The 22,906-nt window shown below is 41.1% G+C and overlaps 1 protein-coding gene across 2 annotated transcripts in view; it reads left to right on the forward strand.

Annotated features, from left to right (window-relative positions):
* The window catches only part of SCLT1 (sodium channel and clathrin linker 1), a 188,538-nt gene that overhangs the window by 27,515 nt on the left and 138,117 nt on the right, over positions 1-22,906 (forward strand). For both annotated transcript variants that reach the window (XM_075860446.1, XM_075860445.1), the window contains exons 3-4: positions 11,187-11,223; positions 11,867-11,934. In XM_075860446.1, coding sequence (XP_075716561.1) covers positions 11,905-11,934 — 30 coding nt within the window. In that variant the 5' untranslated portion in view covers positions 11,187-11,223; positions 11,867-11,904. The remainder of the gene's footprint in view (positions 1-11,186; positions 11,224-11,866; positions 11,935-22,906) is intronic.

Consider the following 22,906-nt stretch of genomic DNA (forward strand, 5'->3'; position numbering starts at 1 on the left):
ACCCCTAGAAAAATTCCTTGAGGGGTTTAGTCTCCAAAATGTGGTCACTTTTGGGGGGTTTCCACTGTTTTGGTCCCTCCTGGGTGTTGCAAACGCAACATGGCACCGAAAACCAATCCAGCAAAATCTGCACTCCAAAATCCAAATGGTGCTCCTTCCGTTCTGAGCCCTGCCGTGGGTCCAAACAGCAGTTTGTTACCACACATGTAGCACATTGCCGTAATCGGGAGAAGTAGCTTTACAAGTTTTGGGGTACTTTTTATTCTTCCTTGCAAATATTATTTTTTTTGATGTTTTCAGAAAAAAAGACTTTCACTTTCACAGACAAACTCCAATAAATATAGCAAAAGACCTGTGTGGTCAAGATGCTAACTATACCCCTAGACAAATTCCTTGAGGTGTGTAGTTTCCAAAACTGTCACTTTTGGGGGATTTCCACTGTTTTGGCCACACAAGACCTCTTCAAACCTGACATGGTGCCCAAAATATGTTCTAAAAAAAGGAGGCCCCAAAATCCACTAGGTGCTCCTTTGCTTCTGAGGCCGGTGTTCCAGTCTATTACCGCACTAGGGCCACATGTGCGATATTTCTGAAAACTGCAGAATCTGGGCAATAAATATTGAGTTGCGTTTCTCTGGTAAAACCTTCTGTTACATTTTCTTCTGTATTACAAATGAATTTCAGCAAAAAAAAAATAAATTATAAATTTCACCTCTACTTTGTGAAACGCCTAAAGGGTTAAGAAACTTTTTGAATGCTGTTTTGAATACTTTGTGTGGTGCAGTTTTTAAAATGGGGTGATTTATGTGGTCTATCTAGTACATAAGGCCCTCAAAGCCACTTCAGAACTGAACTGGTCCTTGAAAAATAGACTTTTGACATTTTCTTGAAAATGTGAGAAATTGCTGCTAAAGTTCTAAGCCTTGTAAAGTACTAGAAAATTTTTTTTTTTCGAAAAACAATGCAAATATAAAATAGACATATGGAATATGTGAAATAGTAATACCACACAAAATAGTTACTGTCTGTTTTACAAGCAGATACATTTAAAATGAGAAAAATCATAATTTTTGCAATTTTTCTTTAACCCCTTAAGGACGCAGCCTAGTTTTGGCCTTAAGGCTCAGAGCCCATTTTTCAAATCTGACATATTTCACTTTATGTGGTAATAACGTCGGAATGCTTAAACCTACCCAAGCGATTCTGAGATTGTTTTCTCGTGACACATTGGGCTTCATATTCGTGGTAAAATTTGGTCGATATATTTGGTGAAAAATTGCAAAATGTAGAGAAAATTTTAAAAAAATTGCATTTTTCTGAATTTAAATGCATCTGTTTGTAAAACAGACCGTTATACCACCCAAAATAGTTACTAGTTCACATTTCCCATATGTCTACTTTAGATTGGCATCATTTTTTGTACATTATTTTATTTTTCTTGGACGTTACAAGGCTTAGAACATAAACAGCAATTTCTCATATTTTTAAGAAAATTTCAAAAGCCTTTTTCTTAAGGTACCTCTTGAGTTCTGAAGTGGCTTTGTGGGGCCTATGTATTAGAAACCCTGATAAAACACGCCATTTTAAAAACTAGACCCCTCAAAGTATTCAAAACAGCAGTTAGAAAGTTTTTTTAACCCTTCAGGCATTTCACAGGAATTAAAGCAAAGTGGAGGTGAAATTTGCAAATTTCATTTTTCTTGCTGAATTTCAATTTTATTCATTTTTTTTTCTGTAACCGAGAAGGTTTTACCAGAGAAACACTACTAAATATGTATTATCCAGATTCTGCAGTTTTTAGAAATGTCCCACATGTGGCCCTACTGCGCTCGTGGACTAAAACACAAGCCCTAGAAGCAAAGAAGCACCTAGTGCATTTTGAGTCCTCTTTTTTTTATTAGAATATATTTTAGGCAGCATGCCAGGTTTGAAGAGGTGTTGAGGTGCCAAAACAGTAGGAATCCCCCAAAAGTGACCCCATTTAGGAAACTACACCCCTCAAGGAATTCATTTAGGGTTGTTGTTACCATTTTGACCGCACAGTTATTTCACAGCACGTATTTGAATTGGGCTCTGAAATGAAAAAAATGACATTTTTTCCAATAAAATGTCATTTGTGATCAAAATTTCTTATTTTCACAGGGAACAAAATACCCCATTTTGTTGCCCAATTTGTCCTTAGTGTGGCAATACCCCATTTGTGGCAATAAACTGCCGTTTGGGCCCATGGGAGGCCTCAGAAGGGAAGGAGCGCTGTGTGTTCTTTGGAGTACAGATTTTGCTGGTTTGGTTTTCGGGTGCCATGTCGCATTTGCAGAGCCCCAGAGGTATCAAAGCAATGGAAACCCACCAGAAGTGACCCCATTTTGGAAACTACACCCCTCAAGGAATTCATTTATGGGTAATGTGACCATTTAGACTCCATAGTTTCTTCACAGAACTTATTTGAATTGGGCTGGGAATTTAAAAAATATATATTTTTTCCAATAATATGTCATTTTAGCTCAAAAATTCTTATTTTCACAAGAAATAAAATACTCCATTTTGTTGCCCAATTTGTCCTGAGTGCGGCAATACCCCATTTGTGGTGATAAACTGCCGTTTGGGCCCATGGGAGGGCTCAGAAGGAAAGGAGCGCTGTGTGTTCTTTGGAGTACAGATTTTGCTGGATTGGTTTTCGGGTGACATGTCGCATTTGCAGAGCCCCAGAGGTATCAAAGCAATAGAAACCCACCACAAATGACCCCATTTTGGAAACTACGCCCCTCAAGGAATTCATTTATGGGTGTTGTGACCATTTTGACCCCATAGTTTTTTCACAGAACTTATTTGAATTGGGCTGGGAATGAAAACAAAATTATTTTTTTCAAATAATATGTAGTTTTGGCTGAAAATGTCTTATTTTCACAAGAAACAAAATACCCCATTCTGTTGCGCAATTTGTTCTGAGTGCCGCAATACCCCATTTGTTGTGATAAACTGCCGTTTGGGCCCATGGGAGGGCTCAGAAGGAAAGGACCACCATTTGGCCTACTGGGGATTTTCTAGTGCGAAGTCATGTATGCAGAAGCCCCTGAGGTACCAGTACAGTTGAAACCCGCAAGAAGTGACCCCGTTTTAATAACTACACCCTTAAGGCATTCATCTAGAGGTGTATTGAGCATTTTGACCGGAGACATACACCCCATAAACTGTAATGTGGGTTCTCCCGGGTATGGCAATACCCTACATGTGGCTGTTATCAGCTGCCTGGACACACAGCAGGGCCCAGAGGGGAAAGACGAGGGGGGATAAGCTGTGCGGAGTGCATCAGGGTAAGTAAAATTGGGGTAAATTATAAACCAAGGGATGTATGATAAATTTTAAAACACTCTTTCATACAGAGCTCTGGTTATTCGGGACACGTGTCACATTGATATATTGTGTCCTCCCTTATCCCCCTCTTATAGCAGACTTTGCACCTCTTTTGACTTTTTCCCTTCTTGCCAGTTTGGGGAACTTCTCCTGGAAAGTGTTGCCCTGGTACGATGCGTGTGGGCTCGCTTCCAGAAGTACTGGGTGCCCCCCCCTTCTTGGTCCCTAAAGATTAGGTTCTTGATAATCACCTCTTGAAATTCCAGGAAAGTTCCCGTCTGGCCTGCACATCGACGTAGCATGTACGCATTGTACAATGCCATCTGTATGATGTGCCCGGCCAGCTTCTTATACCACACCGCATGGCGCTGTAGGGCTTCAGGATTTGATCTTACAAGTCCATCCCTCCCATGTACCTATTGTAGTCCAGGATGCAGTCTGGTTTGGGGGTGGCCTTTCCTTCATATATCCTAAACCTGTAGGTATACCCTGATGCACTCTCGCACAGCTTATACATCTTCACGCCATACCTTGCCCTCTTACCCGGCAGGTACTGGTGGAATTGAACCCTCCCTTTAAAATGTACCAAGAACTCATCAATAGAAATACACTTCTCTGGGGTGTATGCTTTTTAAAACCGGGCACTGGAACGGTCTAATAGGGGTCTCCGTGTATACAAACGGTCAAAACTGGGGTCATCTCGGGGTGGGCACGGCTCATTATCAGTATAATGTAAGAAGCGAAGTATTGCCTCATTTATTTATTTTTTAGGTTACAGTTCAGTTCTGAAGTTGCTTTGAGGGGCCCATATATTAGAAACCCCTATCAAATACCCCATTTTAGAAACTAGACCCCTCAAAGTATTCACAACAGCATTTAGAAAGTTTATGAACCCTTTAGGTGTTTCACAGAAATTTAGAGCAAAGTAGAGGTGAAATTTACATATTTTTTTTGTCAGAAAATCCTCTTTATACCATTTTTTTTATAACGCAAAAGGATTTATCAGAGAAACGCAACTTAATACGTATTGCCCAGATTCTGCAGTTTTGAGAAATATCCCACATGTGGCCCTCGGGCGGTAATGGACTGAAGCACCGGCCTCCGAAGCAAAGGAGCACCTAGTGGATTTTGAAGCCTCTTTTTTATTAGGCACCATGTCCGGTTTGAAGAGGTCTTGTGGTGCCAAAACAGTGGAACCCCCCAAAAGTGACCCCAATTTGGAAACTAGACCCCTTGAGGAATCCATTGTAGTTTTCTTGGGGTGCATGCGGCTTTTTGATCAGTTTTTATTCTATTTTTAGGTGGCGTGGTGACTAAAAAACAGCAATTGTACTATTGTTTTTTTATTCTATTTTTTTTACAGCGTTCACCGTGCGCTATAAATGACATATTCACTTTATTCTGCGTGGCGATACGATTACGGCGATACCAGATGTTTATAGTTTTTTTTTATGTCTTATGGCGTTTGCACAATAAAATACGTTTTGTAAACAATCATTCACTTTTTGTGTTGCCTTATTCTAAGAGCCATAACGTTTTTATTTTTCCATCAATAAAGCCGTGCGAGGACTTATTTTTTGCGTAACGAACTGTAGTTTCCATCAGTACCATTTTTAGGTACATGCGACTTTTTGATCTCTTTTTATTCCATTTTTTGGGAGGTGAAGTGACCAAAGAATTGTGATTGTGGTTCGGTTTATTATTATTTTATTTTACGGCGTTCACCGTGCGGGATAAATAATGAAATAATTTTGTAGTTCAGGCCGTTACGGACGCGGCGATACCAATTATGTATAGTTTATTTGTTTGTTTATATATTTTTATTAATAATAAAGGACTGATAAGGGAAAAAGGGGGATTTTTACTTTTAATACTTTTAAATCTTTTATTTTCTTATTTTTACACATCTTTTTTTAACTTTTTTTTTACTTTATTACTTTGTCCCACTAGGGGACTTGTGGGAAGGAGGCCCTGATCGCTATTCTAATACACTGCACTACATGCGTAGTGCAGTGTATTAGAACTGTCAGCTGCTCACTGACAGCAAGCATAGTGGGTCCTGACGTTGTCAGGACCCACTAGGCTTCCGTCTATGGCATAGCCGGACGCCATTGTTTGGTGTCCGGTTGCCATAGTCACCATCGCCGGCCGCTATCGCGTAGCAGGCCGGCGATGGCAGCTTAACCCCTAAAAAGCCGCGATCTCTATAGAACGCGGCTTTTAAGGGGTTAATCAGCGGGGACACAGCGATCGGTCCCCGCTGTAGGAGCTGTGACAGCTGCTGAACAAGACAGCAGCGTCACAGCTCCTGTATGTGTCGGGAGGACGGCCGAAACGGCCGTTACTCCCGAGACGTACTATTACGGCATGGAGCGCGAACGATACAGCTGCCATGACGTAATAGTATGTCAAGGAGCGGGAAGGGGTTAAATTTGTTTTTCACAAATAAGCAATGAATTTATTGACCAAATTTTTCCACTAGCATAAAGTACAATATGTCACCAGAAAACAATCTCAGAATCGCTTGGATAGGCAAAAGCATTCGAGTTATTACCACATAAATTGACACATGTCCGATTTGAAAAGATGGGGCTGGTCCTGAAGGCCAAAAAATTTGGTCCTGAAAGGGTTAAAAAAAAGTGTAGACGCCCACAGATAATCCCCATAGAGTGGGGAAAATCTGCGTGCAGGAACCCCGCTGTTTTTGCTGAAAAATCGTTGCAGAATTCCAAGGGTCAGCCTCAAATTTCTGCAGTGGAATCTCGGAAAAATCTGTCATGTGAACATCTTATTTATACACACTTTATTTATTTAATAGATAACTTCCTTTATTTTTAAATGTTAAAGAAAATAGAAATGTGCCAAAAAGTAAAATGTGTGTGTGTATATCCCATAAACATAACAAACTGTACAATTTGTTGATTGGCAATAACCCCCTGAACGACGAATGACTGGCATATCTGTCACAAGCAGGAGCTAGTTCCTGCATAGCGATGGATATATCCATCACTCTGATCTCGTGCGACCAGCCACTGTACCCACGAGATCAGCGGCAGGAGAATGGCTGTTATACTCAGCCAGGCTACCTCCGTTATCTATGCGCTCTCCGATTCCGGCAGTTTAACCCGTTAGATGCCGCTGTCAATGGAAATCGCGGCATCTAATGTGTTTGACAGGGAGCTCCCTCTGTCACCTCATCGGTACACCCAGCGACGCAATCTATTAGGCCAGAGGCATGGCCTAATTGCCTGTCCGTTTTACACTGAGGGTATACCAAAGTATTATATTTTATTCTGCTTTTAAATCTCTATCATGTTCAATGCTAGTGTATAGCGCCACAACATCAAACGAGACAAGGAGTGGAGTACCAATAGTCAACACTTTTTAACCGCTTAAAAAAAAACAAAACAGTAATATCTTTAACCCCTTAATGACCGGGCCTGAAAAAAGGTCTTCATGACCGCTACATTTTTCAGTGTTTACCTCTTTGCATTTCAGCAGCCATAACTTTTTTTTCTTTTTCTTTCATTGACGTGGCCGTATAAGGCCTTGTTTTATGCGGGGGGAAATTGTATATATTTTTTCACAGGCAGAAAAAAAATATCTTTACGGCGTGAATATAGGTAAAAGCGATTCTCTGCATCGTTTTTCTTTATTTTTTATCCCGTTCATGTTTCACGCTAAATAACCAGTTGGATTAATTTTCAGGTTATTACGGTCATTTAGATATCTAATATGTGTAGGTTTTTTGTTTTTATCTAGTGTAGGGGCAATAAAATATTTTATGCAAAATGTTGTTTTTTTTTCTTTTTTCTTTTTTTATTCTCCCTTTAAGGGATAACTTTTTATTTATAACTTTTTTATTTTTTACTTCTGTATTAGCATACTCCTGTATGCTAATACATTATACTGTGTCACAATGACACCGGCTGCTGTTAGGGCACACTATGTGCTGCTCTAACCGCAGGCAAAGGGAACAAACAGCCCTGGGGTCCTTTCTAGGTGCCCAGGGCTGACTGCAGAGGGAGTCCCTGCTCTTTGATCATGTCACCAGGTTTCCAGTGAAAGAAATTGAGGGAATCAAAGAGGGAAGTACCCCTTGATCTGGTCACAGACCGCGGCGATCAAAGGGTTAAACAGCTGGGGTCTGACTGTTTTCCGACCTCAGCTGTATTCAGCAGGCTTCTCTAAGATCAGGAGCTGTTAGTTACAGCTCCTGCTTAGAGGATCAGCGCTCACAGGAGCGCTCGTCAGCCTCTTCTACAGCGACACCAAAAGAAGTTGCTGTAGACTAAGCACATGCACCGCCTGCCGTCAAAATATGGTGGGCAGTCGTTAGGGGCAATAAAATATTTTATGCAAAATTGTTTTTTTTTTGTTTTTTTTTATCCCATTAAGGGATAACTTTTTATTTATAACTTTTTTTTATTTTTTACTTATAAGAAGGGGCTTTTACTTCTTATACTTTTACTTATAAGAAGGGGCTTTTACTGCATAGTCTCAAGACCTTATCTAAAAAGATTGTAACGTTGTTGAAAACCTGAGCCCCTTCCCGATACAATTGGGCTCCCTCCTGGGGAGCATCTAGATTTTAGGGAGTGTGTATAGTAGTGGTGTGATTGGATTGTCCACTCTTCGAAATTCTCCCAATTTGTGATCAATGATGTTTTGCTCCACTGCTTTCCCAAACCATGCCATTGATCTCATTTAATAGATCAAATTTTGGATCTTTAGATAGTATGCAATACACCTCCAGTATATGCTAACTGTGTATGTATCTCTGAGTCATACATAGTAGTATCCATAATCACAGTTCCTCCCCCCCCCTTGTCTGCCTGCTTTTATTCTAATCGCTTTGTTGCCCATTAGATCCTTCAGGGCTTTCCGATCTCTTTTAGAGAGTTTTGGATTAATTCTAGCATTCTCTTTGGTTTGTTCCTTTAATGCCCTAATTTCATTTAGCACAATTTTAGAAAATGACTGGACTAGATGGAGGGATGTAGCTGCTAACCGGTCTAAGACCAAACGTATTCGCTTGAAACATACAACTAGAATCAACCTTGTCATGTAGCACATCATCAGTCTCATTCGAATATAATACTTTCAAATTTAAACGTCTGAAAAAATTCCTCCGATCCAAATTGGGTTCGAACCAGTCAATGTGAGTATCCGAGCAAAATGACAATCCCTTCTGTAGAACATGTAAATGATCATCCAAGAGGGCTACAGAGGACATATTTACCACTAAGTTTTCACCCGTGGGGGGGGATACCTCCTCATTGGGGGTCTCTACTTCATGCGGAGATGTCCTCTTACGCTCCTGCTGGTGCTTGCGTCCCATGGGGCCCTTGGAAAAAAGCTGTGTGACCCGAATCATCCGTAGAATCAGAATCTTTGGTCGTGTAAAGAAAGTTACCAGTCTTTGTTTTCTTCGATTTCCTTCGGCGTTGAGATGCAAAGGAATTAAAATGATTGCTCTGCCAATTATATATTTTTTCATTTCGATCGTCCTCTAAATCTTGATGCCATTTATCTTTTTTTTTTAATTATTATTTCCAACCTCCGTTTTAACCCTTTCCAGGGTGCTAGAGTTTCTCCTTCAGAGAGTTAAAGTACTGTTCAGTAGAAGAATCGATATATATATATATATATATATATCATCACTGAACGGGCCGAAACTTACTGATGAAGGAAGGTACACACACAACCTCCAACAGGACGCAGACAGACCAAATGCTACATAGAGGGAGATAGCCCAGGTGCAATATGTATTAATGAAGTCACCTGAAGCATTAAAAAGGCCCATCTCTTCTAAGTGGTATTAAATTTTAGATTTTAAAGAATCTCACGGGTCAAAACGCTGCCATTATTTTGCTGGATGTTTGACTAATAAGATTCCTTTGATTGAATTCCTGGAGACGTGTGCTGCTGTTCAACCATGTTTATTCTGAGGATTACATTACGCCAGATTGGGTTTAACTCCGCTCCTGTTATCGGGACTTGTGCTGCTTCAATACTCCCTTTTTTTGACTAAATTATGGCACATGTCGCAAATTATTGTGCGACATTTCTTTCCTCTCACCACTTTTAAAAAGTGGTGAGAAAAGTGGGTGTGGTTAACTGGGCAGGCCAGCAAGTTTCCGACATTTTATCATTTTTAAAATCTGAAGATGGTGTTAATTGTAGCATAAATCTACACCTGCTCACAGCAGACGTATATTATTATTTTTCTGTTTTTAGGACTGCCCCATATGCGCCAAATTTCTTAATTGGAAGCATTGAAACGCCAGTCTTAACAAATCTCCCCTGATGTTTCTTGCAAATTACAAGTCCCTGTATAGCTTTGTATTAGATGTCCGTCCACTCATTTGACTTGACGCCATGTAATCCCACCATCTCGCCTGCAGTGGAATCGGTTAGCTGCAGAGTGGGAAGCCAACCATAATGGCTGCTCTAGAATATTCATTAAGGGGTTCTTTCACTGACCCTCTTAGAATGCATAATTTACCGGCTTCCTTTTATATACGAACAGCTGACTGGCCTTTCATGTGACCTGACATATATAGTGCATGTCATTGGTTTAAGCCTTCTCTTGAACTCCAATCTTCAGACCTATTAGGAGACAGCCAAACCCTTTAGGTTGAGTTCGCACTGGACGGATATGCTGCATAAAAGCACCCAGGGAACTCCGGGCAAAAAAAACGCACCAAACTGTGGCGCAGACTTTCGCCTGGAATGTGCGCTCTGGAAAACTGCAGCACTTAGCCAGCCTGCTAGCAGGCCGGCCTCCTGGGATAACGTTTTATTGTTCCTGTAATTGGCTGCAGCGGCAGTTACATGGGATGAAGTGTCATCCCAGGAGGCCGGCCCTCTGACGTCATCCAGGCCAGCCTCTTGGGATGACGTTTCATCCCATGTGACAGCGGCTTCAGCCTGTGATTGGCTGCAGCAGTCACATGGGAAGAAACGTCATTCCAGGAGGCCGTGCTAGAGGGAGGAGCACAGACTTGTTGGTAAGTATGATATTTTTTATTTTTCTGAGTTTTTTGCGGCGGATTCGCTGCAAACCCGCCGCGCAAAACTCAACAACTGCTATTTGTCGCGGCCATTATCTCTCCATTGAATTCAATGGGGAAACCTGCAACAAATAAGCAACGTATACGCAAATACAATTGACATTCTGTGGAATAAAATTCCGCACCACAGGTCAATTTCTGAGCTATTTTTCTGCTCCGTATTTACGCAGCGTGTGGATGTAATTTTGTTTTATCTCATCCACTTTGCTGCTACTGTATTTGCTGCAGATTTTCTGCAACTAAGTCCGTTGTGGAAAATCTGCAGTATTTACGCAACGTGTGAACTGACCCTTAGACTCATTTGCCTCTAAATATTCAGAAAAAACGCTCAGTAAGACACTAACGTTAAGAAATATTATTTAATTGAATCCTCCCATGAGAACATAATGTGACATTAATTATAACGAATAAAACCGTTAACAGATGATTAAAGAGCAACTGTTATCGAAATTCTGTTCTAAATAAAATTGGAACAGTTAAACAAATAGGAACGTAATTTAAATAAATACTTACCTGAGATGAAATAGTAATTTAACACTAATTATATCTGATAAATGGTGACGTGCTTTTTGAGTAATCCTATATTGGAAGAATCTCCATTATCCGTTAAGGCTATGCAAGCCTTTTTGACGTTTTTTTTTTTTTTTTTTGTCTTTTGTTTTTTTTTTGTTTTTATCACTAAAACAGTGTATTTTAGTGCGTTGTGCAACTTTTTGGAGTTTTCTTTTTATTAAATTTTTTTTTGTACTTTTTCAGATTACGTATCCTGTATCGTGCACTGAAACCTGAATCGGTAAGACGGGCAGCGGGACTGACTTCTTCAGTGACAGCGGGTCCAGCATGTGATCTAGCAGTTATCGATCACATCTAAGTTATGAATAACATAACGAAGTTGCACAACACCCTAAAATACACAGTTTTAAGCCCCATGCACATGAACATATTTTTGCGGCCACAGTTCACCCGCAAATCTGAGGGTGACTTGCGACCCCATTCATTTCAATGGGCCCATGCACACGACTGTGGTTTCCACGGTCCGTGCATTGCCCAGGAGCCTGGACCGCAAGAAGAACAGACCTGTCTTATTACGGCCGTGTTTTGCGGTCCAGGCTCATAGAAAAGAATGGACGTGGCCATGTGCACAGCCCGCGATTTGCAGGCGGCCCGTGGGTGATACTCCATGGCCATCGGAGCAATTCAAGGCCGTGCACACCACTCCGGTCGTGTGCATGAGGCCTTCGTAAAAGAAAAAAAGGCTTCAAAGGTTTACATATTTAAATATACTGTGTACTCCTTTTACAAAAACTTGCAGAAATAAAGTGTTCATTATGTAACGTTCTGTAAATGCATTGGGATTATTGAACAAACCTACACAAAGTAACCTCTGTGCTTCTACCTTCTGTTTTCATAAAGTGATATATATTTTTTAATTCTAGTCCAAAAATTAGGAGCGAGATTAAAGAAGTTTGAAGAAATGGACTTTTCTGGACATGATGTACTACAGGTATTGCATATATTTCATAGTATAAAGGACTAAAAGGGTATGTCTGACTTTTAACACCATTTTACAGTTTATAGATATTATCTACTTATCCTACACCACAATATGCATTTTTTTTATCAGTCTGTGGATGCTATTTTTTCTTTTAAATCCTCACATGCTTATGTTGTAGTGCTGCTGCTCTTGTATTTCTGCAGAAGCAGTCTGTCAAACATCTGCAGGAAATGTATTCTCCAGTGCCACCTTACATGAGGTGCTTCCTCTCCTTAAAGGGGTTGTCCACTACCGGACAACTGATGACCTAATCCGCTCCGGCTGCCTCTGGGCACCGGACATCCATGCGGAAGCAGATGGCTCTGGTCATGGAATGGGAGCAGAGCTGCAGTTCGGCAGCACGGCCGCTATGCTATGTACGGAGCCAACTGCTTCCCGCTCTGTACATTGCCTAATGTGCAATAACATCCGGTGCCCGCAGGCCACCAGAGCAGCTGATCGGTGTGGGACCCACACCGATGATATACTGATGACCTATCCGGTGGATCGGTCATCAGTTGTCAGGTAGTGGACAACCCCTTTAATACTACTTCTGCTAAATAGCCAGTATGCAATGTATTATATGCAAGGGCAGGACTAAACCTAGACTTTTTGTAGTACTACATCATTTATTTGAACTTTTGAGTGACCGCTGCAGTCCAAGATTGCACGCAACTCAATGGACTAATTTGGACTTCAGCTGTAGGTCAATAGTTAAAATCAATTATGAAGTACTACAAAAAGTCTAGGTGTAGCCCTGGCCTTACTGTGTCCCAGCTGCTGCAGAACATAACTTAACTTCATGTCCGTGAATAGATAGTGGACGGGAAGCTCCCTGGTAGTCTTATGCAGTACCTGAGGTGTTTATTATAAGGAATATTATGCCACCTACTATAACTTATTAAGAATATCAAGTCTCCTCTGAGTGCCATGACCTGTATAAATGCACGAGGCTTTGTGCTTTCAGTGACTTCGAATACTCTTATAATTCACATATATACGGTTGAACAGCTTTGTGAATGCATTGGGGGGATTTATCAACCTTTCTACGTCAGTTTTCTGGCGTCAGTCGCAAAAGGGCCTATTGGCCTTTTTAAGCCGCCCTCGCTACTTTTTTGGCAAGGGCCCGTGTCTGCTGAATAGGGGGCAGGCCGCTCCAGCTAGACAAATTTATTTCCGCCATTAAGCTGGCGTAAATTATAGCGGAAGTCTACTAACTCCTAGCAGGCATAAATTTCACTCTGTGGGGCGTAGCAAGGTAGCGGCCCATGCTGGGCCTCGTACCTTGCCCCCTCCAGCTGATCAGACTACCCTCGCCTCCTCCCATTAAACAGTTAATTTAAAAAAAAAAATAGAATTTTTTTTTTTAATCCACCGATCCTCTTACTCCCTACCTGGACGTTGTGTGCGACGCAGCACTGATGTTGAAGTGCTGTGTCACATATAAGGCCCTGACACTGCTCAGCATCAGGGTTTTGTATGAGCGACATTGGCTTGCTGGGGGGCCCTGGAGGGGAGGAGAAGAGTGGTGAGGTGTCCAATGGATGGCGCTATGCCACGGTCGTTGCGCCACAATTGTGGCGCATGGTCGGCCTAAAGATGCAACACCATTATTAAGAAACGTTCACCTCTTAATACATGTTACATCTTACTCAAACTTTTCCTTCCATTGAAGGGGTTTTCCCATGAGGGACATTTATGACCTATCCACAGGATATCCAACAAAGCAGTAGGACAACAGCACACGTCTCCAAATCTTCAAAAAGGTTTTATTCTCAAAACATCCTGCGACAAACAGGCAACGTTTCGACCCGCAGTGAGTGAAGGGTCTTTTTCAAGATTTGGAGACGTGTGCTGTTGTCTTACTGCTTTGGTTGGAAATTACATTATGCCAGAGAAGGTTTGCCTGGCCGGACAGCATGCACCGCACCAGGAACACGGGTCTTGTGCTGCTTCAAAAATGTCCTGTTTTTGGCTCTATATCCACAGGATATGTCATAAATGTCATATCCACCTCTGGGACCCGCACCTATCTCTAGAACGTAGTCCACTAAACAGTGTTCTACTGCCCTGTGTTGAGGCTGAAGTGTGATTTCCAACTATGAATTACGGAACAGTTTCCGTAATTCCCATAGTAGTCAATAGCAGGTACGGAAGCAGAGTATCATGCGAGCTATGCTGTTTCTGTAACATTCAGTTCTATGGGACTTACGGAAACGATGTAGCTCAGTGAGCTACGCTGTGTCTGTAAATCGTGGTCAGAAATCGCACGATTCAGCCACAACCCAGAGCCGTAGAATATAGGGTTTAGGGGGGCCCCGTTCTAGAGATAGGTAGGACCTGCAACAATCTGACATTTATGACGTATCTTGTGGATATGTCAAATGTCTCTGATGGGAAAACCCCTTTAAGACTGGTGTATGATATGCCAGCTTTAACTAATACACCCCCCCCCCCCCCCCCCATTGCATCACTAATCTTGACCTGACCCTATGTTACAGCCTACATTATTGTTCAGAACTGTTTTCTTAGTTCTGCTGGATGTTTTTGGAAACGGTCAATAGGGATGTGTCTAACAACAAACTTAACAGCTCAGGTGGTGATTTATAATGCATTGGGAAACTTTAGTTTTTCTTATATCAGATTACTGTACAGATCCTGTTGAGCAGGCACGGAGTGAGCAAGCGATGCTGTGAAGTTTGCAGAACTGTAAATGCAGATCTGGAATATAATTCAGGCTGTAACTCCGGATCTGTACAAGATCACTAATGCAATGTATTTACAAAGTCACTTAACTTTTTATTACCTGTAAAATGGTGATCAAAGATAAACATAAACTTTAAAGGGAACCTGTCACCAGAATTTCACCTATTGAACTCTACTCACCCCTCGCTGGCCGCTGCTGTCAAAAGTTCATTGCCGTTATCCCAGCTCCTAAACTCCAATCCACACACCAGAACAGGACATCGATGCCCAAGCGCGGGATTTCGTGTGTGCTGTAGGTAGACTAGGAGCTGTCAATCAAAGGGAGGGTAAACTTGGAAAGGCTTGAAGAATGAACATATGACTCTTTTTTTTTTTTGCTCATTAGCATACGGCACAGGAACACTAAAAAAAATGGAATACGTAAGGTGCAGAACCTACTTAGAAGATAATTCTAGGTTACATGAAAATGTATTTATTTTTCACCCAATTACACCAGGTACTATTGGTTTAATAGCTGAAATGCTGGTGACAGGCTCCCTTTAATCCCTTCCCACTCAGTACTATTACGTCGTGCTGAGCACATCGTTCGCACTCAGCTAAGTAATAGTACTGACCTGACACGGCGCCATCTTTCCCCGGCGCATGTTTGATTTGTGATAGCCTGCTGTCGGAAACAGCAGGTATCACCACTCAGTGTGCAGGGACCGATTGCGGAGGTCCCCGCTGATTAACCTCTTAGAAGCCGCGTTCAATAGCGATTGCGGCTTCTTAGGGGTTTAGCCAAAATCGACGGCCCGCTACATGGCGGTGATGGCTACTATGGCAACCAGAGTCCTAACAAAGTCAGGACCTACTATGCTTGCTGTCAGCGAGTAGCTGACCGCTCTAATACACTGCACTACGCATGTTGTGCAGTGTATTAGAATAGCGATCAGGGCCTCCTGCCCTCAAGTTCCCTAGTGGAACAAAGTAAAAAAAAGTTGTGTAAAAATAGGAAAATAAAAGTTTTAAAAGTAAAAATCCCCCTTTTTCCCTTATCAGTCCTTTATTATTAATAAAAATCAATAAATAAACTATACATAATTGGTGTGAACTACAAAATTATGTTGTTATTTATCCCGTGCGGTGAACGCCGTAAAAGAAAATAATAAAAAACCGTACCAGAATCACAATTGTTTGGTCACTTCACCTCCCAAAAAATGGAATAAAAAGAGATCAAAAAGTCGCATGTACCTAAAAATGGTGCTGATTGAAACTACAGTTCGTTACGCAAAAAATAAGTCCTCGCACGGCTTTATTGATGGAAAAATAAAGTTCTGGCTCTTAGAATAAGGCAACACAGAGTAAATTATTTTTACAAAAAGTATTTTATTGTTCAAACGCCATAAGACGTAAATAAAACTATAAACATCTGGTATCGCTGTAATCGCATCGCCCCGCAGAATAAAGTGTATATGTAATTTATAGCGCACGGTGAACGCTATAAAAAACAATAGTAGAATTGCTGTTTTTAGTCACCACGCCTCTTAAAAATAGAATAAAAACTGATCTAAAAGCCGCATGCACCCCAAGAAAACTACAATGAATTCTTCAAGGGGTCTAGTTTCCAAAATAGGGTCACTTTTGGGGGGTTTCCACTGTTTTGGCACCACAAGACCTCTTCAAACCGGACATGGTGCCTAATAAAAAGGAGGGCTCAAAATCCTCTAGGTGCTCCTTTGATTTGGAGGCCGGTGCTTCAGTCCATTACCACATTAGGGCCACATGTAGGATATTTCTCAAAACTGCAGAATCTGGGCAATAAGTATTAAATTGCGTTTCTCTGGTAAAATATTCTGTTTTACAGGAAAAAATTTATAAAAAGGATTTTCTGACAAAAAAAAATAAATATGTAAATTTCACCTCTACTTTGCTCTAAATTCCTGTGAAACATCTAAAGGGTTAATAAACTTTCTATATGCTGTTGTGAATAATTTGAGGGGTCTAGTTTCTAAAATGGGGTGTTTGATAGGGGTTTCTAATATATGGGCCCCTCAAAGCAACTTCAGAACTGAACTGAAACCTAAAAAAAAAAAAAAATGAGGCAATACTTCGCTTCTTACATTATACTGATAATGAGCAGTGTCCACCCCGAGATGACCCCAGTTTTGACCGTTTGTATAAACGGAGACCCCTATTAGACCATTTCAGTGCCCGGTTTTCCCAAGCATACACCCCCGAGAATTTTATTTCCATTGATGAGTCCTTGGTACATTTTAAAGGTAGGCTTCAATTTCCGCCAGTACCTGCCAAGTAAGAGGGCAAGGTATGGCGTGAAGATATATAAGCTACAAATTTAGGATATATGAACGGAAAGACACAAGTATTCAGCCCCCAGAATGCCCCCCCTTACTGGGAGTTAATGCAAAAATTGTGTTGGATTTGGTGCACCCACTGCTGGACCAGGGTTACCACCTAAACCTGGATAATTTTTATACCAGCGTCCCACTCTTCAAGTGCCTCTCTTCCAGAAGTCCTGCGGCATGCTAGAAGAAATCTGAGAGGCCTCCCTAAGACTCTGCTTGGGCAAACACTCAGAAGGGGTGAGAGTAGGGCACAATCCAGCAGCAACATATTTCGTGTCAAGTACAAGACAAGAGAGATGTCCTTGTATTGACAACAATACATGGCCACACCAGTACCCATGTACCAGGACGAGGTACCAGTACAGAAATCCCAAAACCAGACTGCATCCTGGATTACAATAGGTACATGGGAGGGGTGGACTTGTCAAATCAAGTCCTGAAGCCCTACAGCGCCATGCGGTGTGGTATAAGAAGCTGGCTGTGCACATCATACAGATGGCATTGTACAATGCGTACGTGCTACATCGATGTGCAGGCCAGACGGGAACGTTCCTGGAATTTCAAGAGGTTGTTATCCAGAACCTAATCTTTAGGGACCAAGAAGGGTGGATCCCAGTACTTCTGGAAGCGAGGCCACACGCATCGTACCAGGGCAACACTTTCCAGGAGAAGTTCCCCAAACTGGCAAGAAGGGAAAAAGTCAAGAGGTTCAAAGTCTGCTATAAGAGGGGGATAAGGAAGGACACAATATATCAATGTGACACGTGTCCCGAATAACCAGGGCTCTGTATGAAAGGGTTTTAAAATGTATCATACATCCCTTTATTTTTAATTTACCCCAGTTTTACTTACCCTGATGCACTCCGCACAGCTTATCTCCCTCATCTTTCCCTTCTGAGCCCTGCTGTGTGTCCAGGCAGCTGATATCCGCCATATGTAGGGTATTGCCGTACCCGGGAGAACCCACATTACAGTTTATGAGGTTATATCTCCGGTCAAAATGCTCACTACACCTCTAGATGAATGCCTTAAGGGTGTAGTTTTTAAAACGGGGTCACTTCTAGGGGATTTCAACTGTACTGGTACCTCAGGGGCTTCTGCATACATGACTTCGCACCACAAAATCCCCAGTAGGCTAAATGGTGGTCCTTTCCTTCTGAGCCCTCCCATGGGCCCCAACGGCAGTTATTGCTGCACTCAGGACAAATAGGGCAATTGGGTATTTTACTCCCTGTGAAAATAAGAAATTTTGATGAAAAATTAAATTTTATTGGAAAAAAATAATTTATCATTTTTTAATTTCACAGCTCAATTCAAATGCGTGCTTTGTAAAAACTGTGGGGTCAAAATGGTAACAACAACCATAAATTAATTCCTTGAGGGGTGTAGTTTCCAAAATGGGGTCACTTTTGGGAGATTCCTACTCTTCAAACCTGGCATGCTGCCTAAAATATATTCTAATAAAAGAGAGGCCCCAAAATGCACTAGGTGGTTCTTTGCTTCTGGGGTTTGTGTTTTAGTCCACGAGCGCACTAGAGCCAAATGTGGGACATTTGTAAAAACTGCAGAATCTGGACAATACATTTTTAGTAGTGTTTCTCTGGTAAAACCTTCTGTTACAGAAAAAAATTGAATTAAATTTAAATTAAGCAATAAAAATGAAATTTGCAAACTTCACCTCCACCTTGCTTTAATTCCTGTGAAATGCATAAAGGGTTAAAAAAAAGTTCTAAATACGGTTTTGAATACTTTGAGGAGTATCATTTTTATAATGGGGTGTCTTATGGGGGTTTCTAATACATAGGCCCCTCAAAGCCACTTCAGAACTGAACAGGTACCTTAAAAAAATGGCTTTTGAAATGTTCTTAAAAATATGAGAAACTGCTGTTTATGTTCTAAGCCTTGTGACGTCCAAGAAAAATAAGATTGGCATCGTTTTTTGAACAATCTAAAGTAGACATATATGGGAAATGTGAACTGGTAACTATTTTGGGTGGTATAACCATCTGTTTTACAAAGCCCTGCAGTTAAATTCAGAAAAATGAAAAAAAAAAAAATTTCTCTATTTTGCAATTTTTCACAAATAAAACTGAATATATCGACCAAATTTTACCACTAACATAAAGCCCAATGTTTCACGAGAAAACAATCTCCTGATCGCTTGGATAGGTTTTAAGCAATCAGAAGTGATTACCACATAAAGTGAAATATGTCAGATTCCAAAAAATGGGCTCTGAGCCTTAAGGCGCAAACAAGGCTGCGTCCTTAAGGGGTTAAAGAGATTTTGTGTGTTAAGAAATACTATATACATGTGTATTTAAAAAAAAAATTATACCTATTATTGTGCTTGGTAATGCTATGTTGGAGTAAAATTTTTATGACCTGCGTTTTCTTCCTATTTTCTGTTATGGCTAATCAATTGAATTTTTTTTGTGTCCACATTCCCATTCCTTCTTTTTTTTTTTTTTTCTTTTAACACAAATGAATGCCCCACTTTACACATTTATTCAATTATTACTACATGTATTTAGAGACCAAGATAATCATATACCTATTTTATAGATTGAAAATGATTGACTGTGATGTAATCAACACAACATTTCTACAGGAACACTATGCCAAGATCAAAGGAAAGGGAAAAAAGATGTTTAGATAGATAGATAGATAGATATAGATCAGTCTTGAGTGGGTTAGAAAACTATTTCTAAGGATCTTGGATTCCATCAAACCAGTGAGACTCATTATCTCCATATGGAAAGGAATTTTAACTGTGAATTTTCCCAGGAGTAGCTGGCCTGCCAGAACTTATCTACCATCCATAAAATTAAGAAACATCCCAGAAGAACATCCACACAACTCTCCAACTATGAACATTATTTCGTTTTTGGGTCCAAAGTTCTGTGCTGATTAATTTCATAATCCATCTTTATAGGGATCGGAGCTCTGTTTTTTTCTGATATAGATCTCCAAACCCCTGCCTTCCTTTAAACAAAGTTCTAGTTAAATGATACAATACTGTATGCCTGCATCCACCACTTGGGGGAGCTTACTATAAATACATTTATTAAAATCCAGTTGAACTTAAAAAGGTTGTCCACTACTGCACATCTGATAGGTCATCCGTATATGATCTGTGGGGGTCTGACACCCGAACCCTGCACTGATCAGCTGTTCCGGCTGCCTGAGGGCACCGGATGTCCTTGCACAGTATGCAGTGTATGGAGCCGGAAGCAATTGGCTCCGTACATTGCATAGCGGCCGTGCTGCTGAACTGCAGCTCTGCTTCCATTCACTCGAATAGGAGCAGAGCTGCAGTACTGCAGCCTGGCCACTATTCCGTGACCAGAGCCGTCTGCTTCCAGCATGGACGTCCGGTGCTTGCAGGAGCAGGGTTCGTGTGTCGGTCCCCGACAGATCATATTCCTAGGACCTATCCGGTTGAGAGGTCATCAGTTGCCCGGTGGTGGACAACCCCTTCAATAATAAATCTGTATTCAGTAAGCTTCTTGGTTATACCTAGTGGTGTCTGCCATTATATTGGGGAAATTAGAAATCACTGCTCTCCAAAAGTAATGGTCTTCTCACATTCACAACGAACACCTGAATACAATGTTGACTGCTGGTAAAAGGTATGCTCACAGAACCAAACAAATATAGCGGCTTTGGCAGGCCAAAAGTATAGTCCGTGATTATGTAGTCAAAGAAATCACAGAAAAAAATCAGCTGACCAAAAAAATGACACAGTACAACGTAACCTTTAATCAATATATCAGAATAAAAAAAAGAAAGTGATTCTCCCTCCAAATAATGATGCAAAAAATAATAAACACGAGGGGTTTTTTTTTTTTCGTCTTTTGTTCATTGAGTTGAGAGAACAAGAAAAACAACTGACCCTGGTATACCTTATTGGGTCACCCTTCCTAGTCTGGGTAATACCCCTACTCAAGGGATGACTCCAACCTTTAACCTGTACCCTCGATACCCTATTAATGGCCTAGCCACTACTTTATAGTGGATATCCGGTACAGAGGTGGGAACTAGATAGGCAAATGCACAAATAGAAAAAGCAAAAATTCAGATTGTGCACAACAATGGGTAGGCAAAAATGGGGGGGGGGGGATATGATACCCTGCAAAAACCTACCACCACCACCAGGCGAAAGATAGAAAATAAAACAGTATGTCTAGAGAGGTGGCTCTGATTGACTTAAAATAAACTGCGTTCCAACGTGTTTCTCCTGAAATTTGTCAGGTTTATCAGGGAACAAGGCTAGTAATCAAAAAGAGGTAGTCAAAAAACAAGATCAATACTTGAAAAACATAATGCAACGGAGCTGTATGTAAAAAGTTCTACTGGTTCGAGATTATCAGCAATGTACAACGGCAAATAAAACCAATGTATCATATGGGTTGATGTGCTCACAACCCAGGTTACCATATGTAGCACAGAGCAGGAGGCCTACCACATGCACTATCGTCAGTCTGCAATGAGGAATTCCAGGACTGAACGAGCCTGGAGAGCTTCCCTGTGAATTGATGGGATTATCTTCTCACTCACTGTCATTTTATGACACAGTCCAGGCATTATCACATTAGTAAATCTGCCCCGTTAGTTCTCTTCTGCAGACTTACAGCTATTTATTGAGACTACACCGCGTTCCAAATTATTATGCAAATGTTCTTTTTCACTGATTTTCCTAAATAGTCGATGCAAATGACAGTCACTATAATCTTCAAGCCATCAACCGTTGGAGTATAATGCAAATTTTACTGAACAAATCTCCTAATGATAACAGATTTTTTTTTAGAAGTAAAAAACTCAAAATGCATGGTTTAAAATTATTATGCACAACAGAGATCAAAACATTTTAAAGGTTGTAAAGAGAACTAAAATGGTAATTTGTTGAATTTGCCGCATCAGGAGGTCATATTTACAGAAATCAAAAGCTCTTTCAATCAAAAAAAACTTAGCAGGACAAGTTACATGTTAACATAGGACCCCTTCTTTGATATCACCTTCACAATTCTTGCATCCATTGAATTTGAGTATTTGGACAGTTTCTGCTTGAATATCTTTGCAGGATGTCAGAATAGCCTCCCAGAGCGTCTGTTTTGATGTGAACTGCCTCCCACCCTCATAGATATTTTGCCTGAGGATGCTCCAAAGGTTCTCAATAGGGTTGAGCTCAGGGGAACATGGGGGCCACACCATGAGTTTCTCTCCTTTTATGCCCATGGCAGCCAATGACACAGAGGTATTCTTTGCAGCATGAGATGGTGCATTGTCATGCATGAAGATAATTTTGCTACGGAAGGCACGGTTCTTCTTTTTGTACCACGGAAGAAAGTGGTCAGTCATAAACTCTACGTACTTTGCAGAGGTAATTTTCACACCGTCAGTGACCCTAAAGGGGCCTATCAGCTCTCTCCCCATGATTCCAGCCATGACTCCGCCACCTCCTTGCTGACGTCACAGCCTTGTTGGGACATGGTGGCCATTCACCAGCCATCCACTACTCCATCCATCTGGACCATCCAGGGTTGCACGGCACTCATCAGTAAACAACACGGTTTGAAAATTAGTCTTCATGTACTTCTGAGCCCACTGCAATCGTTTCTGCTTGTGAGCATTGTTTAGGGGTAGCCGAATGATAGCTTTATGCACACTTGCAAACCTCTGAAGGATCCTACACCTTGAGGTTTGCGGGACTCCAGAGGCACCAGTGGCTTCAAATACCTGTTTGCTGCTTTGCAATGGCATTTTAGCAGCTGCTCTCCTAATCCTATTAATTTGTCTGGCAGAAACCTTCCTCATTATGCCTTTTATCTGAACGAACCCGTCTGTGCTCTGAATCAGCCACAAATCTTTTCACAGTACGATGATCATGCTTA

The sequence above is a fragment of the Rhinoderma darwinii genome, chromosome 1 (genome assembly GCF_050947455.1).
Source record: "Rhinoderma darwinii isolate aRhiDar2 chromosome 1, aRhiDar2.hap1, whole genome shotgun sequence".
Lineage (NCBI taxonomy): Eukaryota > Metazoa > Chordata > Amphibia > Anura > Rhinodermatidae > Rhinoderma > Rhinoderma darwinii.